Source organism: Physeter macrocephalus, chromosome 12, assembly GCF_002837175.3.
Source record: "Physeter macrocephalus isolate SW-GA chromosome 12, ASM283717v5, whole genome shotgun sequence".
In the NCBI taxonomy this organism is placed as follows: domain Eukaryota; kingdom Metazoa; phylum Chordata; class Mammalia; order Artiodactyla; family Physeteridae; genus Physeter; species Physeter macrocephalus.
Genome location: NC_041225.1, coordinates 44,847,506 through 44,860,555, shown reverse-complemented (window position 1 = coordinate 44,860,555; position 13,050 = coordinate 44,847,506). Strand labels below are relative to the sequence as shown.

The 13,050-nt window shown below is 36.5% G+C and overlaps 1 protein-coding gene across 1 annotated transcript in view; it reads left to right on the top strand.

The window, feature by feature from the left end:
- ASXL2 (ASXL transcriptional regulator 2) overlaps positions 1-13,050 on the top strand; it is a 138,177-nt gene that overhangs the window by 34,529 nt on the left and 90,598 nt on the right. The window contains exon 2 of the mRNA XM_007108431.4: positions 11,486-11,568. Within this exon, the coding sequence (XP_007108493.1) occupies positions 11,486-11,568 (83 nt within the window). The remainder of the gene's footprint in view (positions 1-11,485; positions 11,569-13,050) is intronic.

Genomic DNA, 13,050 nt, shown 5'->3' with positions numbered 1-13,050 from the left:
GAATAGTGGCTACTACTCAGTGGTTAGTTACTAAAGCAATTAGGTTGGAATGCTGATGGGAAACTTTGTAATGGGTGGATTAGGAGGACATCTGTCCCCCTGATTCATCTTGACATCTCAAAAAAGAAACCACAGATATTTTGTGTGTTCCCGTGTGTGGGGTGGGGGAAGGGGATGGGAAGTAAACAACACTGTCTATGAAGTTGTTTTGGTAAAATAAAATCTGAATCTGAGCAGCCCTCTAGGTAATTCTAATTTTCAGGAAATATGAGGGACAGAGTACCATACAATTAGCAAAATACAGAATGTGGGAAACTATAGTACAGTTTTCTTGGTTTCTTCAGTAAATAAATTGGAAGATAAAAAGGAGAAATCCATAGATTAACAGAGACTTTTAAGATATGTGTTAACCAAATGTAGTGTGTATGGGTCTTCTTTGGATACTGATTTGAACAAACTGTTAAAAGTGTTTTTTCCCCCATGAAAATTGAGGACATTGTGTAAATAATTTGATAATGAAGGAACTGTAGTTACATTCTGAGGTATAAAATGGTATTTTTATTTTTAAAAACGTGAGTTCTTATCCTTTTTTAGAGATCTGTACTAAAGTATTTATGAATGAAATGTTTGAGATTTGCTTCAGGATAATCCACTTTGTAGAGGTAGAGTGGCTGGAGGTATAGATGAAACAAAGTAAGCCATGTGTCGACAATTGTTGATTGCAGTGTTCCCAATAATTTTTTTTTTTTTTTTTCCAAAACAATTTTTTAAAAAAATTTTTGGCCGCGCCTCAAGGCCCGTGGGATCTTAGTTCCCTGACCAGGGATCAAACCCGCACCGCCTGCAGTGGAAGTGCAGAGTCTTAACCACTGAATCTCCAGGGAAGTCCCTCTCTACTTTTGTATATGTTTTAAAATGTTCATACTAAAAAGTTAAAAAGTAGAATACTTAAGTCTTTAATTGAAAAACATTTCTCTTTCTCTCCCAAACTAAATGATTTATAGTTTTAAATACTGAGAAAATTTAGCATAAATAATTTTCTAAATTAAAATTAATTTCAAATGCCTAGTATGTAAAGGTACTAGTCATAAAGTTTTTGTTTTTTTTTTTAAGGAAAGTAAACATCCCTTAAGCAGTTTTAACTAACTGGTTTCTTCTATTTTATTTCTTGAAAAAACAGTATACCTAGAAAATCAATGAAATTAATTTTCATTAAAAAGGCACACAGAAATTTTAGGTCTCTCTTTCCAATAGCTTAATGTCCTATGTCAGCATGCTTAAGTATTTTTATATAAATAGTAAAATTCAATCGTATTAAAATAATGCCTTGCTCTAGATAATAAATCAGAAAATATTTTCATTATTACCATTACCATGGATAATATAAATGTTCTAAATCCTAAATAGAGTTCATTCTGATAGTGTATTAATAGTTACCTTTCAATTAAGATTAGATATGCCAGAGAAATTTTTATTAATTTCCATTTCGTAGCTTCTTGGACAGAAAGCCACCGGTTCAGATGAACAGTAGGGCAGCCACATTCCCCAGTTTGCTCATCACCACTTTCTGGTAGAGTTGGGATTTGAACTCTGATATTCTGCCTCATTATGATTAATTAATCAAAATATTTTTGCATATGACTGTAAGTGCCTTATTCTGTGATATTTTATGCTTGTTTTTCTTGCAGAATAGCTTAATATCTAGTCTTTATATTTGGATATCTGTAATGTAAATAGGATTTAAAGAACATATAAGTGACTTTATAGGGACTGAAGTCTTGGCATTTAACTTAAAACTCATATTTTTTAAGTTTTTGTCTAATGTTTAGTATTATTGGCAGGATAGGGCATTGTTAACTACTTGTGAAAAAAATAGTGGAAAAATCAAAGGGGCAGCCGGAGAAAAGCATGCTATCTTTTGTATTTTTCGTCCCCCTTAAGAACACTGGTGAAATTTTAGATCAGGATATCAAATGTGAACTGGAAAAGATTTTTGTCATATAATTTATTAGTAGTAACAAAAGCTACCATTTATGTCACTTGTGCTAAGTTAAGAATACTGCAGAATGTTTTACTTAATGTTCCTATCTATGAGGGTATTACTACCCTCATTATACAGATGAAGGATTAAGATTGAGAGCTTTTAGTCATCAATATTATGTCTTAGAGCTATTAGATGCAGGCTATTTGAGCTCTATACACTTTGAAGCACTTTCTTATTTTGCATCAATTAAAATTTTTCCCCCCAACTGAAACCCCTTGATTATGTTAATAACATCCTTTACAGAGACCACCCAAATTGAGTCTTAGTCAATCCATTGTATGCTGGTATGGAGTATTTGTTATAAGAACTTGATATGTGGAAGAAAATAAAGCAAATCCCACGTTTGTAGTATTACGTAAATTTGTGTCATACATTTTAGTGTTCAGGATTTCCTAATGATAGTAACAGAGTAAAATTTAATTGCCAGGTAGATAATTATATCAGTTTCCCTAGAAATCCCTTCTATTTTTTGATTAAGGCAAGCATAACACCTATTGCACAAAGTGTTTTTCTTGTATCAACTCCAGTGTTTTTCAGTATGGTTCTCAAAAACCTCTATATCTTCCCACTTTTCTTAAGCAGAAGTTGTAGCAACAGAGTTCTTAGACTTCAGTGGCAGTTTGTTTTCTTCCAGTAACCAAATGGGCTGTTTGAGGGGGAGTTCTGTGTTGGAAGTGAATCGGCCTGGAATAGCAACTAAGTATAAAGCCTCACTTATACCCACACCAATGCTTTTTAAAATTAATTATTTTAATTAATTTTTGGCTGTGTTGGGTCTTCTTTGCTGTGCGCGGGCTTTCTCAGTTGTGGTGAGCGGGAGATACTCTTCGTTGCGGTGCGCGGGCTTCTCATTGCGGTGACTTCTCTTGTTGTGGATCACGGGCTCTAGGCGTGCAGGCTTCAGTAGTTGTGGCATGTGGCTTCAGTAGTTGTGGCATGTGGCTTCAGTAGTTGTGGCTCGCAGGCCCAGTAGTTGTGGCGCACGGGCTTAGTTGCTCCGTGGCATGTGGGATCTTCCCAAACCAGGGCTCGAACCCGTGTCCCCTGCAATGGCAGGCAAATTCTTAACCACTGCGCCACCAAGGAAGTCCCCACACCAATGCTTTTGATGCAGTTTTTTTTTGCTTTTGTCCAATAGATTGTGCATTTTCACTCTTTTAATTTGTTCGTGGAAATAAATTTTGTTTAGGTAGAGTTGTAATTTTATCTGACAAATCATTGAATAGACTACTTTCTGTAATGGAAATAAAAGGAATGTATTTCTGATGTTCAAACAGATCTCTGATATTTTGTGTGTGTGATGTAGCTATTAAATTTTATAATTTTATTTTTTAATCTGTTTTCTATTTAGATCAGATAGCATATTTCAAAAAGAGGAAATATCCAAAAAAAAAAAAAAAAAAAGAGGAAATATGAAAGTCTAAAACATAGGACAAATTCAACCTCATTAGTAGCTAAAATTAAAAATTTTTTATATATTTTTTCAGATAATTACCAAGGATTTAAAAAGTGATATGAATGTTGGTTAATGGTTAACAGTAGTGGAACTCCTGTACACATGGTGGAAAGCAATATTATATAGTAAAATAACTTTATACAGCAGTTCCACTTCTTAGAAGATTTTGAAAATAGTCAGAAGCACTTGGTGGCATTTGTTACAGTTAAAGAAACAAAAGAGGAGACAATAGCACACATTTATTGAGAATTTTATATATCCTCAAATTCTGAGCTAAGCAGTTCAAAATAAAATATTCTGTTTGTCTCCTATGGCCACTCCATGAGTTATAGATAATTTTCTTGTTTTGATTTTACTGATGAAACTAAAGCCCAGAGATTAACTTTCTAAGGTCACAGAGCTTTAAATTTTAGAGTCAGGTATAAAATTAAGATCTGTCTCACTCTAAACACGTGTTGGTAACCATTGGGAAAGAGTGCCTCATTAAGCAGTCTAAATGTGCAACAGTAGGAAATGGATTAAGTGATTTAGTGTGTATATGTATGTGTGTGGGTGTATATATATGTGTGTATATATATCAATCAGTGGAGTATCATGCTGCTATGAAATATATCAATAATAAATGTTGCAAGATTTGCAAAAAGGGCTTTTAAAAAGAGGTACAAACTAGTATATGCAGAAGGATGTCAACTGCAAAATGTTATAGAAAAAAACCTCTGGAAGAGACAGCCAAAATGTTAAATCCTATTCTCTCATGGCAGAATCCCCCTTTGCATATAATTTGAGGTTGGGGGGAGTATGGTCTAAATTTTCTAGAATGAATATGTATTACCATTGGGGGGGAAGCCCTTGTTGCTTTATATATGGTATAATATGACTGTATATAGGTTTAACTCAGTATCTGAAATGAATTTCTGTGTGGAATACTATGAAATATCACTGGAAGTTGGTGGAACACCCTTGTCTAGAGTTTGAGAACCACAGTTTGAGAAATACAAAGAATCTTCCTAGGCCCCACCAGGATCTTGTTTTTCAGTTTTATGTTCTTGTTCACTATCGAAGACACAGCCAGGAACCCACATTTTAAGATATTGACAATTTTAGATATATGTGGGGGCTGCCATTTGCATTAAGCTAGTTTTGTCACGTTTCAAAAAAGACCTGTGAGAAAAAGGTCTTTATCTGATCTTTATACTTGATGGTCACAATCCCCATCTTAACCAAAATATCAAGCAGTGTTTCTGCAGTCCTCTTAGTTTTTCTGCCTCAACAAGTAAGAACCTACCCATCATTCAGCAGAAGAGTAGTTTTCATCATTCCAATGCATATTTTAGTTGACAAAAGAAAATTTTTTTCCTCATTGAACTCTTTGCTTTATATAAAGCTTTATTAGTACCCTCGTTAGTGTGGGGAATTAAAGAGTTCTGACGTCTAAGTTTAGGCTATGCTATTCTCTTGAGTCTTACTTTCCTTTCTGGTAAAATTATAACTAAACCTGCTCTGCTGCTTCTTGGATTGTTGTGAGGGGCATATGAAATAGAATGGCTACATGATGTTTGTAACTGTAAGGCAGTTGTATGTAGGAATTAAGAGAAAGATGTAAAATTTTTGTATGTATTATCTGGGTAGCACTATAGGAAGATATGTCGTTAACGTTTGGTGTGAGCTCGAGTTTTTCTTTGAAAGGGATATCAGTCTTTTGTGTTCTTTTTTGGCCATCTTTTATGTGTATATCTCTACGTAAGAACTCTTTTTATGTTACGTAAATTGGTACAGCATTATGGAAAACAGTTTGTAGGTTCCTCAAAAAATTAAAAATAGAACTACCATATGATCCAGCAGTCCTACTTCTGGGGATATATCTGAAGGAAATGAAATTACTGTCTTGGAGAGATATCTGCACCCTTGGTTCATTGCAGCATTTTTACAGTAGCCAAGACATGGAAAAAACGTAAGTGTCCAACAACAGATGACTGGATAAAGAAAATTTATATATATATATATATATATGTATGTATGTAACAACATTATTCAACCATAAAAAGAGGAAAATGTGCCATATGCGACAACTTAGATGAACCTTGAAGGCGTTCTGCTAAGTGAAATAAGTCAGACAGAGAGAGACAAATACTGCATGATCTCATTTATATATGGAATCCAAAGAAGTTAAACTCTTAGAAACAGAGTGTAGATTGATGGTTACCAGGAGTTGAGTGGTAGGAGTAATTGGGAGATGTTGGTCGAAGGATACAAATGAGCAGTTATAAGATGAATATGTTCTGGGGATCTGATGCACAGCATCATGACTATAGTTAACAATAAATACTGCATTATATACTTGAAATTTGCTTAGAGAGTAGATCTGGAATGTTCTCACCACACACACAGAAAAGGGTACCTGTGTGAGGCAATGAATGTGTTAATCAACCTTAATGTGGTAATCATTTAACAATATTTATGTATATCAGATCATCACGTTGTACACCTTAAACTTACATAGTGTTATTTGTCAATTATATCTCAGTAAAGCTGGGGGAAAAATCTGGCTAAAGTAATAAAGTGTGTGTGTGTGTGTGTGTGTGTGTGTGTGTGTGTGTGTGTGTGTGGTGGTGGTGCTTGAGTGTCTGAGTGTATTTTAGAGTGGTCAGGAATATCTCTGAAGAAGTGAAGTGAGGGAGAGAGTCCATGAATTTCTGGGGAAAAGCATTGCAAGAGGAGGGAGCAGGTATAGAGACCCTTAATTAGGAATGAATTGATTATGTTTGAGAAAGGTAATGTGAGAAAAGTGAGATGTAGAGTTTCATGTAGAATCTTTTAAACTGTATTGGGAATTCAGATTTTATTTTAATTTTAGTTAATTTTTTAAAAAGTGACAGGGACCTTAAAAATCAGAGGAATATGTAATTTAAGCTTTAGGACGATTACTTAAGTGTCATGTGAATAGATTGGTGAGTCATATTAGGCATAACTTTGGCTGCCTATAACAGTTCCTTAAATGATTTGGAAGTTTATTTCTCTTTCATGCAACAGTCTGGAGGTGTAGTTAGTCCACCGTTCTTAGGGTGCATCCTTATCTGTATGGTTCAGAATGGCTTTGTCACCTCCTCCACTTTCAAAACAACCGGGTGGAGGAAGGGCCAAAGAGGGATGCGTCCCTGCCTTTTGAAAATCTGGGTCTTTGAAGTTATCACTCCCCCTCACATTCTGTTGTCCAGAACCTGCATTCCACACCAAGATTTGAGGGAGGATGAAAGAAGAACCCCTGTCCCCAGCCCCCACACAGTCTCTTTTCATTTATAGCTATATAATATTCAATCGTGTAGGTATACCAGTTTTGTTAATATCTTATTATTAGATAAGAAGCCTTTAAACTTTTTTCTTTATTGAGTAATATAATGAATATTTTCTTATATTATCAATAGATTGTGTGTACATTTCCATTTCATGGTGTTCATTTACTATTGCCATGTTTTTGCTATCCAAAATAGTAGGAGGAAAAAACCACTGAAAAGTGATTTTTTTGTATTTAATTGTTAGTGAAGTCAGTCATTCAATATCGTTTTTCCCATAAATTTTTATTATGGGATATTGAATGTGTACACAAAAGCCAACAATAATATAATGAATATCTTTGTACCCATCTTGTAGCTTCTATAATTATCAACTTATAGCCAGTCTTGCAATACTTGAACTCCTATCTAAATTTCCTCTTGTATAATTTTGAAGCAAATCCCCAACATCATATAATTTCATCTGTAAGTATTTCAGTGTGCAAATATTTTTTCATATGTCTTTTATCCAGTTGTTTTAACTCTTTTATGAGCTGTCTGCCCATGTCCATGGTGTATTTTTTTTCATTTTCAGTAATTTTACACTATTTTATAATAGTATATAGACAGTAAATACAGGTCCAGTTTTCTGTATGGGCCTTAATTTGGACAAAGGTAGTAAGTTAAATTTTGGACATGTTAAGTTTGAGATGGAACATCCGAGGTTGATGTTTAAAAGCAGTTATAAACGGACTGTGCTGCTTCTTTTCATTTATCAAAATAGGGGTGATTGATGAAGTCTTGGGAATGGATGATTTTATTCAGGGAGGGTTGGAGTGAAAAGCAAAAGCTGCAAAATGATGCTTGTAAAGTATTTAAGGCATGGCCACAGAAAAAGACCAAGAAGAAACATTTTGGAAAAAAAGTCTGGAGAGAGCAGTGTCTAAGGAGGGAAAGGTTAATAACATTTATCTGATGTAGCATAGAGCTCAGGGAAGATGACAAACAGAAATATATTTGTTGGATTTTATGATTAAACAAATGAAAAAAGAGATGCAGACCGGGACACAGTGAGCTGTAGGGTGCAAGATAGACCTGAGTTTGAATTCCGACTGCCACTTGTCTTGCTGCATTATGTTTGGAAATTTACTTATTGAGCATTAGTTATCCCACTTTTTAAATGGGGGTAATAATACGGCTTGTCTTTTAAGGTTGCTGAGACGTTTAACTGAGAGAATGATCAGCACTTGTTTGTGTCTTCTTTATAAATGGTAGTTGTTGACATCACATTTTAATACCTTACTGGCTGATCTAGGATATCTGACTTCAAGTGGTTTCTATTACACAAGTCCTGTATCTGTTGTTTTTGACTTACTGTACTGATATTCTTTTTTTATATAAATTTATCTATCTATTTGCTTGCTTGCTTATTCATTCATTCATTCATTTATTTATGGCTGCGTTGGGTCCCCGCCGCTGCACGCAGGCCCTCTCCAGCTGCTGCGAGCAGGGACTACTCTTCGTTGCAGTGCGCGGGCCTCTCACCGCAGCGGCCTCTCCTGTCGCGGAGCACAGGCTCTAGAGTGCGCGGGCTTCAGTAATTGCGGCACACAGGCCCAGCAGTAGTGTCTCATGGGCTCCAGAGCGTGGGCTTCAGCAGTTGTGGTGCACACGGGCCTAGTTGCTCCGTGGCATGTGGGATCCCCCCAGACCAGGGCTCGAACCCGTGTCCCCCGCATCGGCAGGCGGACAACCAACCACCGCGCCGCCGAGGAAGCCCTGATATTCTTTTGATAGTATAGTATAGATTCTTGAGAATTGGTTCAATTTTAGCTTTAACTTGCATTTATTAATTGCCAAGGGTTCTAAGAATAGAAAGTGATTTAAGTATAAGAGAGTTTCTGCCTAAAATTTGGATTTAAAAAAAAAAAAAGAAAGAAACCAGAATTGACTTATAAGCAGTCAATTTAAAGTAAGCCTGTTAGGACTCCCCTGGTGGCGCAGTGGTTAAGAATCTGCCTGCCAATGCAGGAGAGATGGGTTCGAGCCTTGGTCCGGGAAGAGCCCACATGCCACGGAGGCAACTAAGCCTGTGTACCACAACTACTGAGCCACAACTACTGAAGCCTGCGTGCCTGGAGCCTGTGCCCCACAACAAGAGAAGCCACCACAACGAGAAGCCCTCGTACCACAACGGAGAGTAGTCCCCGCTCGCAGCAGCTAGAGAAAGCTGCAACTAGAGAAAGCCCGTGTGCAGCAACGAAGACCCAATGCAGCCAAAAATAAATAAATAAATAAATTTAAAAATAAATAAAATAAAAACTAAAAATAAAATAAAAGTCTGTTAGTGGCAAATACTCTTCGTTTTCCTTTAATCTAAGAATGTCTTGATTTCCCCTTCATTCTTGGAGGATATTTTTGCTAGATAGGAATTTTGGAATTACAGTCCTTGTCTTTCAGCACTTAAAAATGTTCTTCACTGTTTCTGCCTTCCATAGTTTCTGATGAGAAACCCACAGTCACTGGAATTGTTTTTCTCCTAAGTGGAATGTTGTTTTTCCTTGGCTGCCTTCAAGATTTTAAAATTTTCTTTAGTTTTAAGTAATTTGATTATGATATATCTGGGTACAGGTTTCTTTGAATTTATGTTGTTTGAGATGCATTGATTCTCCTGAAATTGTAAGTGTATATCTTTCACCAAATTTGGCAAGTTTTCTGCTGCTATTTCTTTAAATATGGTTTCTGCTACTCTTTATCTTCTCCTTTTGGGACTCTGATGACATGAATGTTAGACCTTTTGATATTGTCCCATTGGCTCTGTTCATTTATTTTTTCTATCATGTTTCTCTCTGTTCATCAGATTGGATAGTTTCTATTGCTCTATCTTCAGGTTTACTGATTCTCTCCTCTGTTATCTCCCTTGTACAGTTGAGCCCCTCCAGAGAATTTTGGGTTTACTTTGGATATTGTGTTTTTTAGTCTTAAATTTTTATTTGCTTTATATACCACATAGGCACACACACAGTAATGTAATGAATCTTACTTCTCTGCTGAGACTCTTAACTATTTTTTTTTCCTCCCAAGAATCATCTTCCTGGCTTCTTGAAGCATGGTTATAGTAGCTGCCTTAAAGTCTTTGTCTGAAAATTCCAGAGTCTGTATCATCTTGGGTTTGTTGTGTGTAGGTTGTCTTTTCTCTTTTGAGTTATTGAGATTTTCCTGGTTCTTCATATGTCAAGTAATTTTGGATCGTATATTAGACATTTTGATGTTAATGTTATGATACTCTGTCTTGTTTAAATGCTATGGAGAATGTTGTTGTTATTACTTTATTTTTAGGGATGGGAGGATTTTTTAAGCAGGCATTTGGTCTTGTTAGGTTCAGGTCATAAGTTTCTGCCTACCCTTCTGTGCACTAAAATTCCAGTGACTAGTTTTCAAAGCCTTTGTTTCTATCTGTCCTGCATGTACACCACCGAGTGGCAAATTTGGAACCCTGATAGTATGTTTAGGGTCAGATCCACATAGGCATAGTTCTTGGGTGACCCCAGGAGTGTTTTTAGAACTTCATGGTGTCACTTTCTTGAGCTCCTTTCTCTTTGCAAGTTTCCCTGACACTTCCTGGCTCTTAGAGACCCTTCTTTCTTGTCCTATGGCTAGATAACTAGGGTTTTCATTTTGGTGTTTTGCTGCACACTTCCACAACTGCATCTGCCTTTGATGCCAAGCAACAGGATGGTGGAGAAAGAATATAAACCATGGGAATTCCCTCCACACTCATGGGATCGGAAGGGATCCGCTTTCTTGAAGTTTTAGGTCCCTGTCCAGCCACTGCCGGTCTCATCAGTGCCACAGCTGCTGCCTTTGGCTTGCTTGGGGGCAGGGTCTGAGAGAAAGGGAAAAAAACCTCAGAGGATCGTCCTCCCTTTTAGGGGCCCCCTTTACTGCTTTTCAGACAAAAAAAGAGAAGACTTCTCTTGGAGCCATTTCTGTCTGCACTTACTGTGCAGTTCTGAGTTTGGACTGCCTTTGAGTCTAGGCTGAGTGATCCTAGGGGAAACGAAACCAGGAAACTCACTGCCGGGTTAGTAGTACTTCTAATTTTGGTTTCCTCCCTGAAACCAACTGCTACCATTTTCAGAGTCCTCAGATAGCTGCTCCATGCATTCTGTCCAGGTTTTTAGTTGTATTTGGGAGAGACAGGATAATTTATGCTTATTACATCATCTTTACCAGAACCAGAACACGGATACCGTTTTGATTTCATTATAACTGTATTGTTCTTTTGTTTTGGTTAAGAAATTACTGAGCAACCAAGATGTACTAGACTTTGTTTGGAGATGTAAAGATGGATAATCTTTAAGGTGCTTCCAGTAAGTCCACAGGTAGTCGTGTGATGAGGGAGTGGAGGCAGAAAGTAAACATAATTTCATATTATGCATTAATAATAATTAAATTATTAATCTTATCTTTTTTGATCCATTTCTGCTTCAGGATTTGACTTATGGTTTGTGACTGAAGGAGAGAATATCCTATTTATATTTCATTAATTTTCCACTTATTATCTGAAAATTTAAGGGATGAAAAGTCTCTGGATTTGTATATGCTGGAGGAAATTAGTACATAGCTATAATAAATATAATTTATATATGTAATTATAATAAGAATAAGAAATTAAAATAAGAAATAATTTACTATTATATACTTGTTTCTCAGGTCTTAGAAAAATATCCCAATACACCCATGAGTCATAAAGAAATTCTTCAAGTTATCCAGAGAGAAGGACTAAAAGAAATCAGGTGAGTTATTTAAGTATTATTAGTAGTAATTATAATACTTGATTAGAATATTTTGTAGTATATAGCAGTCTACTTTAGTCCTGAAGATTGATTATTTAGTAATAACTGCTTTGTTAATTTATGATTTATTCAGCTCAGATCTTTGGAGTTTTCATTCATAGCACAGTTACAAAACCAAAAGTAAGTTAGAAAAAAATTCTTAGAAGGTAGCTATCTCCACACCCATGCACTTTAATTCTTAGGAAGGCCTGGAGCCATCTTCAAGCCTTCATCTATCAGTTCAGGCTTTTGATTTAATAAGCTTAGTCATTAGCAAATTAAAAAGTCCTCTAGTTCAGGAAGAAAGGTAGATGTAAACAGTCTAGGAAAAAATAACCTTGGCTAAAAAGAATTAAATGGAAAAGATACATAAAGCAGTATGTGTTTCAAGTAATAGTCTTACTATGTTCAAATAAAACAGCCTGGGGTCAATTTATATAGGACCAAAGATAAAACACACTTTAATTTCTAAGAGCTTTATTATGTTACAATAGCATATATAATAGTCACTGTTCATAGTCAAGACCCTCTGCCATCAAGAAATATTAAAATTATGTTCAATATATTTTTTATGTTAAGGCAGAAATCTGGGTGTCTACATTAGAGATATTTTCATTAAGAGAAAAAGGTTACAGTGCTACTAGTTGTTCTTACCTGGGGGTGGTATAGTGCAGGGGTCCCCAACCCCGCGGGCCACAGACTGCTAGTGGTCCATGGCCTATTAGGAACTGGGCCGCACAGCAGGAGGTGAGCGGCAGGTGAGCGAGTGAAGCTTCATCTGTATTTACAGCCGCTCCCCATCACTTGCATTACCGCCTGAGCTCTGCCTCCTGTCAGATCAGCTGCGGCATTAGATTCTTATAGGAGCTCGAACCCTACTGTGAACTGCTCACGCAAGGGATCTAGGTTGCGTGCTCCTTATGCAAATCTTATGCCTGATGATCTGAGGTGGAGCTGAGGCTGTGATGCAAGTGCTGGGGAGCGGCTGCAAATACAGATTATCATTAGCAGAGAGGTTTGACTGCACAGAGACCGTAATAAATCAATTGCTTGCAGACTCATATCAAAATCCTATCAGTGAGTGACAAGTGAAAACAAGCTCAGGGCTCCCACTGATTCTGCATTAAGGTGAGTTGTACAATTATTTCATTATATTTTACAACGTAATAATGGAAATAAAGTGCACAATAAATGTAACTTGCTTGAATCATCCCAAAATCATCCCCCACTCACCCCACCCTCTGCCCCAGTTCATGGAAAAATTGTCTTCCATGAAACTAGTCCCTGGTGCCAAAAAGGTTGGGGACCCCTGGTATAGTGTAATACCCATAGGGAAAGTGTTTAGGATTTTGGGGGGCTATTTTTTTTTTTATTCTTTTTTTTTTTTTTTTTTTTTTTTTTGGGGTATGCGGGCCTCCCCTTGCTGTGGCCTCTCCCGTTGGG